This window comes from Cyprinodon variegatus, unplaced genomic scaffold, assembly GCF_000732505.1.
Source record: "Cyprinodon variegatus isolate N-32 unplaced genomic scaffold, C_variegatus-1.0 Scaffold46, whole genome shotgun sequence".
In the NCBI taxonomy this organism is placed as follows: Eukaryota; Metazoa; Chordata; class Actinopteri; order Cyprinodontiformes; family Cyprinodontidae; genus Cyprinodon; species Cyprinodon variegatus.
In genome coordinates, this window is record NW_015150499.1 from 1507848 (window position 1) to 1517333 (window position 9486).

General features: G+C 38.5%; 1 protein-coding gene across 2 annotated transcripts; it reads right to left on the bottom strand.

The window, feature by feature from the left end:
- Positions 1-307: 307 nt before the first annotated feature.
- LOC107082010 (cytohesin-4-like) lies at positions 308-9068 on the bottom strand. 2 transcript variants are annotated; one of them, XM_015370423.1, is made up of 13 exons: positions 9007-9068; positions 8534-8601; positions 8277-8338; positions 7316-7382; positions 6424-6542; positions 4883-4963; positions 4637-4749; positions 4214-4362; positions 2386-2497; positions 2217-2293; positions 2049-2120; positions 1749-1897; positions 308-717 (listed from the first exon to the last, which is right to left on the bottom strand). In XM_015370423.1, the coding sequence occupies exons 1-13, from the start codon at positions 9044-9046 to the stop codon at positions 639-641; spliced, it is 1188 nt and encodes a 395-aa protein (XP_015225909.1). In that variant the 5' UTR covers positions 9047-9068; the 3' UTR covers positions 308-638. The 2 variants fall into 2 exon arrangements, with proteins under 2 accessions (XP_015225909.1, XP_015225908.1); XM_015370422.1 differs by having other exon boundaries at positions 8277-8341; positions 9007-9064.
- Between the last annotated feature and the right edge of the window lie 418 nt (positions 9069-9486).

Sequence of the window (9486 nt, forward strand, 5' to 3'; positions counted from 1 at the left end):
TAGTAATTTCTCATCTATACAATATTTACGCATCTTTTTTTTACTACTGTGTTCATTTTTGTTTCCCATCTACTTCTATGCAGATGATATGCTGCTATATTTATTTTAAATCCCTTTGTTATACGTCTTCTTTTGCCTAATTTGTTTCTTGCTTAGGAAACAAAGGATTTTTCAGTTTTAAGGCGGAATTTCAGGATCTCTAAAGAAATGTGTTTGTCTCATTGCAGCCATGCATTCTTTTGAGAGCCATCTTTCAGTGCCTCTTCTAGTTATTCAGCTCCTACTTCTGGCCGTTCTGCATTCTATCTTTGTTGTTGCTTTGTGTCAGTTGCTTCACCGTTCATCTTTAATGAGCCCAGTTTAACGAAACACTGCTAATGCTGTCAAGCCTGTAACTCTACTTCCGCCCTACTTCCAAGTATTGTCAGTTTTTGAAGATGAAGCTGCCATACTTGCATTTTCGTAGAAATGAAATAAACCCGTTTGCACTGCGAGTCAAATTCAGTTCACTTTTCCTTTGTTTGCCAACTCAAGTGCGACTTGCAAAGTCATCCATTTCCTTAAACGCTGCATGGTGAACTTGTTGACGATTGTGTTGCTTTATCGTGCACGACCCTCCGCTGTCTGCAGTTTCACTCCTACGAGGAAGTGTTGCTGATAAGCTTCCTCTTCCGCATCATAACCAGGTCGTAAAACGGATCCTTGGTGATGCTCGCCCTGGAGAAAAAAACAGTTGGATTAATTTATTTGTATTTTATTTTAATTAGATGAATTATACCCTAAAGTATTGATCTATTTCTGAGTCATTTAGTAGTGTTGCTCCAATGCCATTTTTTGGCCCTGATACCGATACTGTCTGTTTGAAATTGATGTGTGTGTGTATCTATGAAGAACTTCAGACTACTTGGATGTAAAATAATTTCCATCATGGCTTCATGTCAAGCTGCTGCCTCCCTTTGTGAAACAGGAAAAAGACTAATTTAAAGTGAATCCAGTAGAACCTTTTATTGCCTACCTGGAATGGATGACAATAGTTGAATAAACTTTTGGCTCTCAAAATGGTATCGGTGCCCTATTGGTTGGTACTCACTAATACTGATACCACCATTTTAGTGCTGGTATCTGTGCAACGCTATCATTTAGACGTAGATATTCCAGTTTTTTTGTCCTGCTGTATCACCAAAGTTAGCTTAAAGCTTCAAGTGAAGAAAGAATGAACAAACTTTATTGTCAGGATTTCTAACTCAGTATCTACTCCTGTGAGATTCCTCGGGCCCAGATCACCACACTACCACCACCGTGTTTTGGTGCTAAGATAATTATTATGTAATTACTACTAATTATGGTTAGTAATCAATAGTAACTCTATTCTGTGACACCTTTCTTTAAATGTAAAATCATTCTCATCTGTTCTTGATTTCTCTAGGTCAGGTTTTTTTTGCCTACTTCATGCTGTCTGTCAGATCCTATTGCAATTATTTCTTGATTCAGCATAAGTGACAATAATCAGGCATGGATAAGGCTTAATTAACCAAAAGGTGTGGCTTCATGCAGTTCATTCATAATTTAATAACTTTTCCACACAATTTTCAATAAACAAACTCAAACTATCTATGTTTGATATGGAAATAAACTAAAATCCCTGAATAAAAAAGCAAAGCCAGGTGTAATTTGAAAGGGAGTAATGAGTTTTGACAGCGTTGTCTGTTTTCCACGGTAATAGCAAACAGGACCAGAGAGGCTCTCACCTGATGGCATCTATCCAGTCGTCCCTTTCCTCTTCGCTGGCTGCATTCAGCTTATAAGACTGGTGTTTACCCTGCACCACTCTGCCTTTGTTCTCCGTCTTGCAGGCCTTGATCTTCTGTCCTTTGGCGTTATATAACTCCAGACAATACTGTTAAAAAGAGGCATATGTTTTCTGTTTACTTGACAGCCGTCTGACTCAGCGTTTGGAGAACTTGCGTGAGAAATCTAGCAGCTATTGTGTGCATCAGCACAATCTGTGACAGCAGATAGTTAAGGTGCGAAACTGAGAGAGTCTCTACCGGTTTGCTGGAATCCTGCAGCTTCCTGACGCAAAGATTCTCCAGAGGGATGATCCCGATCGGGTCTTTATCCTGCAGGACAAAACAGGTGTAAGACAAAGGAAGAGGAGGGTTTTTGATGCTGCTGTCTTTTTTATTTGTTTGCCTCATGGGGGGAAATAAATTTACCGTGGTGTACTGGAAGTAGTACAGACAGCTGTCTGTCAAAATGAACCAACGTCTCTTCCACGTTTTTATACGTCCACCTTGGATGAAAACAAAGAGGAGTTTGAAACAGACTGAAGCAGGAAGGAGCTTGAACCACTCAGTTTGCTGCAGGGTAACTTTGGCGTCTCACCCATTTTGAGGAGCCAGCCCTCTCGGTCCGGGTTGAAGAACGTCAGCGTGAGGTCGTTCCCATCGTCCTCTGGGATCTTGAAGGGCTCGCTGCGGATGCTTGCATACAGTTTCTGGGGAGGAAACAGGAAGTGGGTTAAACTCTCGGTACCTTAAAGCCTCATTTTGGTACAAATTGAGTTTCATCCTTTAACCACAACACTTCATCTCTGTTATTAGTACGACACGAAGGGGAGACTGCAGACGGTTGAAACCTTTTTCTCTTTTAAGCTATTTGGCCTATGGGAATTATTTATTTATATACTAAACTTAAAGCTGACTGCTCAAAATATGATGACCAAGGAACAGGAAAAAAAAAACAACTTTGCAAACATCCTCCTACCTGGGACAGTAGTAACACGTCATAAATTCATTAAATGTTTTTGTTTATTGTCTCACGGACCAAATTATAACAAAAACATGTTTGGTTTATTCATTTATTTTTTCCCCTTAACTTGCCTGTTGTGTCTGCATTATATATGTTGTATTAATTTATTATTCCCTTTTTTTTTTTGCTTTTTTGTTTTTTGCGAAACAACAATAAAAAAAATTGTGAATTTAAAAGTGAATTAATAAATAAACTGTGACCTTGGGCTCTCTTAAAAGTGCACTGACACAATCCCAACCTAACACAACAAATGCAACATTTTAAGATAGTTATGACATCCGAAAAGCCAGTTTTGAAAATATAAAAAGAAAAAAAAATAATTAAACTTTTCTTTTTAAAAAAATGATATATATTCTAATGGATGCCTAAATGATAATAAACTAACAGCCCTCCGTCCCCCATCAGTTAGATCCGCATTTGTGACATCGATGTCTCCAGGACTTCACATCAGGCAGTGAAGCGTCACGCTTTATTCTGAAAATCTGAGGACAGCTGTCATTGCTTTCCTAAGCTGGAAAGCTATGAAGAAAACATTGTATTTGATATAAATCAACAATAATCTAATAATCCCAAAGGGAAATTAGGGGAAAAACAAAAAAGGAAACGGATAGATATTATTAGCATATGCCAACCATATAATTTAAACTAAGCAGTGATTCAATCTTAATATGTCATAATTATTTAATACAAACTTTTGGGACAGTTAAAAAAATGTTCATCCTTTGATCTTTAACAATATTCCATCTATATTGTTTATTCATACACGGTGAAGTCATTATATTTATTTTAAAATGAATGTATTTCTTTCATTTTAATTATTTGATAAATAATTGTAAAGGTTTTTAATGATCTAGTGGAACATTTAAACATTTAATTGTGCATTTAAAATTTAATCGTATATTTCATATTTTTATTGTGACTGCAAAACTAAATGAATAAGTTTTAAATTTATTTATTTCACAGTGCAGTGATATTTATGTATTTTATGATATATTTTGGCAGTCAGTATACCTAAGGAATCCCATTACAATAATTGTGAAAGCCATCTTGTGGGGGTCAGGAGCCCCCGGTGTTCTCGACCCCCAGCCTGGGAACCCCTGATCTAGAAAATAAAAACTATGATTCTCTCCATAAGGCTGAAGCTTTAGGAGAACCTGTTCTACAGGATCCTGGTTGGTTCCTGGGTAGACCAACCCATAGGTCCAGGCTAATGAAAAACATCCCCACAGCATGATACTTGCACCACCATGTTTCAGGGTTGGAAAGATGTGTGCTCAGTTTTTTTCTCCACACATTGTTTAGCATTTAGTTTAATTTGCTCTTTTTCATTATGGTTGAGCTTTTCTTTTTTTCAAAACTATTTGATTCTGATGGAGCCATAAAAGAATTCAAACCAGCTGACCGAGAGCAGTTCGAAGGGCAGCTCTTTGTCGTTGTTGATGCCTCTGTTCATGGCCACGAACCGCTGCAGGCTGGGCTTGTCTTTCACGTTGGGGTTGTGCAGACTCGTGTTGAGCATGATGATGGAAAAAGACAGGATGTAGCAGGTGTCTGCAACAGAAAACCACAACTTAGCTTCCCCTCAGCCGGGCTTTGTTGTCTCTGCCTCAGCTGCAGAGCCGAGCTAGTCCATTAAAAATAATGGCTTTCTGCAAATGCAGCAAGAGGCAGAGGAGTTTTGGAGAAGAATCAATTAGCTCAGATTGGAGAAGGGGGGATGAGTCATTTTTCTGCAGTTCAGTGTTCTGTTTTCTTTCTTGTAAAGAAGATAAAATCAAAGCAGCTGTAATCTTTTTTAACTGGACACCATTAACCGGCCTCTTACCTGTGGATTGGAAGACCCCTGGGTTGCAGTCGCAGTAGCGAGTTGCAAAAGCCTCCATCATCCTGTCAATCTTCTGGGCTTCACCTGGGAGGCGAAAGCTCCACAGAAACTGCCTGTTTTAGAGAACAGATTTTAAAAAGGGGGAAAAGAAAAACAAATCCTGGTAAAAATACAGATTTATTGCAGCTTTTGCTTAAAATCAACAGACTAAAGATAAAACAACATCTCAGCCTGGATTTGACGAACCTCAGTGCCTGGACTAGATTCAAGTCGGAGAACTCATGCAGGCCCACAAACTCCTTCAGAATCTCTAGATGCATTTCCTCCCTGCGCAACATTTAAGAAAGAGATTAGATCAGAAAGACAATGAAAATACAGCAAAAAAATTCTTAATAGCTTAAAATCTGACAACTTTAAAAAGAGAGAAGCGAATTTAAGGAAATTAATGACAGTATTTAGAATAATGACAAGCGGGACTAAATCCTACTGAAGTAACTCCGCCCATTTTTTGCTCCTGTCCCAAAGGTGGACACAAGATGTCCTTCTATTTTCCCTCTAAAGGTATAGTGGAGGATATTCCTTTTCCGGGTGGATAATCTAAATAACTGGACCACCTAATTGTCAATCAGTCTGGTGATATGTTTAAGTGAGGTCGTCACCACTTTTTTTTTTTTGCACACACGCACTTTCAGGCGTATATTTGTCTTAAGAGAAAAAGTATCTATGAAGCGTATGACAAGAAGAAAAAGGCCTCAGAAGAGAGAAACATTACAAGAGTGTTTTTGGGAGATTCTTTCACGCGATGAAACACTGAAAGCAAAGGTCGAGCTTCCCACTGAAGTTTCTACTCGACGGGTAAAGATTGGCTATTTGGAGAAATCCATTTCACATCGCTGCTAGTAAAGCGAGGATGGCTCGTTGGGCTCGTGCACGCTCTCTCACACGGTGAATAGGCGTTCCCTCTCTGGAGCGGGTACAGGGTTCTGCATGTGCATTTTTATTAAGTAGTGAGGGCGGCTGTTTTAAAAAATCCTCCACTATACGTTTAAGTTCCTACGGGTTTGAACAACTAAGTCAAATAGAGATATACCGAAACCAATTGCATAACAATAACAATAATAAACAGAAAATTATCTGACTTATTAGTCCAAAAGAGATTTATATAAAATCTAAGAAGTTGGTTGTTACCAACAAAGCAAATAAAAATATTCTTTTGTCAAAAAAAAAAAAAAGCTTAAAATCTGACAGTTTAAGCAGGGAGTTTGTGTTTTCTGAATTTTATTTTAATTATTGATTTCTTTCTTCAACTATGTTAAAATTGAGTTTCAGTTTTTTATTTGTTTATGTATTCATTCATTTATGATTTATTTATCTAACATATACTGTTTGCTGATAGAGCACTGAGGGTAAATGTCTTGGTGATTGATGACTTTTATTCATTTATCAGTTCATACTTTGGTTTATTATTGCAATCTTGATATTAATATGTATGTATTTATTGTAGATAATTTTTGATTTTGTTTCTTTTGTAATTAAATTTAAAATGTGTTTCACTTGAATCTTATTTCATTTAGAGTAACTTCTGACAACCAGGCAATTTTTTTCTTTATTTTTTCCCTTTAGTTTTTTTAATTAAATCCTACATTTTGATCGTCTTGATTGTTTGCTTCTTATCATTTCTCAGCAGATGAGCAGATTTCTGTATTTTAATCTCTTCTTTGTAATCTAGAGAGCTTCCTGTTTTCTCGTCTCTCCTCCAGACTCGCTCTCTGGTTTTTTCCATGTACCTTTCTCCCAGGAAGTTGCCGATGGCGGTCTTATTCAGCCCCTCCTCCTTGTAGAGGAACTCTGCCACCGACTCTGCCCGCCATTCAAGGAAGCCATGTTCAATCAGGTAACAGATACCCTTCAGCAGGAGAACGGATGAGAAAAAGTTTACTTTTACAATCTTTAGACCAGAATGCATGTGTGGGTGTCTATTTATCAGCCAGCTGTTAGTCAGTTATATCTCACATCTGAGAAGGCTTCCTCCTTCACCTTTTGACTCACTGCTGTTATTAGTCAAGCAGCTAAAGTATATGCTTGATTTGATGCAGTGCTTCAGAACATGACCCTCCACCGTAAGAGTGAACTCATGATGATGGGTTCTCCAAATTAAAGCCACTTAATGACACTCCGTGCAGAGAAGTCGGAGCCTCTCATCCGCCCACCCCTTCTGAGACTTGGCCGCATTGCCAGGGGCCTCGGTTTAATTCGTGAGGCGACGCCTCTGCGTCACTTTAGGGAACAGGATGTGGTTTTTCTCGTTAGTGCTCATGCTCTGCCTATGTGGCTGCACGCTCATTGTTTGCACTTTAACCCCAAACTTCCTTCAAACCTGCATTCAGAGTTTGAGCTGCCACCTTTAGTTCGCTGCAAACCAATGAATCCAAATAAAATCAAACGACTAAAAACAGAAAATCCATTATTTATGTTTTTTTTAAAGGTTGATAAACCAATACGCTCATTTTTTTTTTGTGCCAAAAATGTTAGATTTTGCACAAACCGTCATCCTCCAAACCTAGATCAGGGATTACAGGACGACATGAGGATGAGTCGTATCACAGGAATGTTTTATTCCGTCATGTTATGATCTTTACAGATGATAAATGTGCAGAAAAAAAACTAATGGAAGCTCACCACTTCTGGATCCATGTTGAATTTCTTTTTCCCCCTCAGAAACTTCCTGTTCCTCACATCACTTTTGCTGCAAGCATTGATATAAACAAGTTATTACATGTTTAAAAATGAGATGTTGTTGCAGTTGCTATAAATATCAGCAGTATGTAAAAATGTATAAATGCAGCTGCATAAAACTGAGTTTCATGCAGCTAAGTGAAACAGTAGGTATCAGTGTTCATTAGGTGTGTTTTCTAAACTCTGCGCTGCTGTTTTAAACCTCACTGGTTTAAACTCCAATTTCAAGTTAAAGATGATCTCCTTCAGGCGCCGACTGGATCATCAAACTCTTTCGTTTTCTCTGTATTTTGAGGTTTACTTTGTAAGACGGTGGGTGTTGGGTTTTGGTGGAGCGGAAGGACAAACTATGGTAGATTAGATGTTTTTCTAAATGCAGAGTTTACTGACACCCTCTGAGTGCGCGAATAAGAAAGAGGAAGAATAAAATATATGGTTAAAAATACTTTTTTTTTTGCACATTTTCTATGAATTAGTTTGTAAAAACAGGGATTCAGAGTCTCCTTTAATATACCAACTGTGAAGCCATAAAAGCAAGAACAGATCAGAGGTTTTTCCATGTGTAATGATGTGACTTTAATTAATTTTATACTTAAAAACTCTCGGTTTCATTAAGTTATTTCTGTCCATTTCACTCTGGATTTTTTTGCTGCCTCAGTGCTATTTTTTTCTCAGAGGAAATACTGCTGCTTAGTAAAGAAAAGGAAGTGCCTAAAAGCCCTTAATAGTGAATTAAAATAGATGAAGCAGATGCATAGTGAGCAAAGACTGGTTTCATTATCTGATGCAACGAGCTGCTGGGAAAGACAGCCTCTTTGAAACCAGAATGACCAACAGCCGGCAGAATCAGGAGGCATCAAGCAAACCAAAGGCTGAACTGGTGTCAAACTGGTGTCATCCTCACCTGCGCTGCTTCCGGTCAGGGTTGCTGGAGTCAGGTGCATCGTTGGCCATCTCCAGTTTTAGCTTCTTGGAGAAACAGGGAGACGAAGCAGAAATAACACAGGTTTAGTTTTCACATCTCCTAAGTTATTATAAAATGACCCTCCGATCCTTTTATATCACAAAAAAACGATAAGAAATAGACTTTTTTCATGAATATGCAGCAAGCTGTGGATGTGTGCCGATGTTTTGATAAAATTTGATGAAAAGATTGACTACCTGAATGTCGTTAAGATTGTAGCTCCTGTCGCTCTGCCTCCTCTCAGCCAGTGGGAGTTTAGGAGGAGCTGTAGGAGCATTAACAGAATGGTGAAGCATTAAATGGATGTTCATCAACCTTCCTCACACCAACACTTGTTCTCAGTGCCCAGCCTGCATCCTAAGCCTCATCATCCAGCAGTTAGACAGCAGGTCAGTGGGAAAGGCTGCAAATAGAAACCTTCCCTAAATGAGGCAGGGAGCAGGAGAACAGCTCATCCTCATTTGATGAGGGATTGAACCAGCATCCAAAAAGTTCAATTAAAATGACAAAATACAAAGAAAAGTTTCCATAACTACATCTGAAAGAGCATCTGTCAAAACTACAACCATCATCACCAGCAGAGAGACCCCAGAAGTGGGGAAAGAATCCTCTACACCGCGTCCGAAATGTATATTTTAAAAGTTTTAAAAAGTTGAAAGCATCACCATACCTCGGCCCCAGAGGAAGCTGTCCTTCCTGCTTATTGCCATGTTGTTATGCAGAGCGACTGGCTGCTGCACAGGAAACAAGCTAAGAAGTCAGAGAGGAAAAGAGGGCAGGCGTTACGCTGAGAGTGCCGCTCTCAGACATTCTGATGACGTGCAAAAAAACTAAAACGAAAAAAAATGCAGTTTATTCTTTTTAGGTCCTGTTTAAGAAGCAAATCTTAAACTTTATTTTAAAGCTACAATAAAAAATTTAACAGGAAGTTGCTGGTGAAGGTTCTCTGTCATCCAAGTCATAGTCATTCCAAAAAAAAATTTAAAACAATCCACTGGACAAGTTTGAAGACGTTTCAGTTCCCATCCAGGAAACTTTTGAATTGAAAAGCTTCCTGGATGGGAAGCGAAACGTCTTCAAACTTGGAAGCAAAATCCAGTGGATTGTTTTTGCTTCAGCTGATGTAGATTTAAGGTAAAAGAAGGAATCC

Excerpts from the sequence above, each read along its gene's own strand:
- LOC107082010 (XM_015370422.1), bottom strand. The coding sequence starts at position 9,046 with ATGGCAATAAGCAGGAAGGACAGCTTCCTCTGGGGCCGAG. Across the intron at positions 4,964-6,423 it reads GGCAACTTCCTGGGAGAAAG|GGAGGAAATGCATCTAGAGA; the intron begins GTACATGGAAAA and ends AATGTTGCGCAG. Across the intron at positions 2,121-2,216 it reads ACTACTTCCAGTACACCACG|GATAAAGACCCGATCGGGAT; the intron begins GTAAATTTATTT and ends TTTGTCCTGCAG.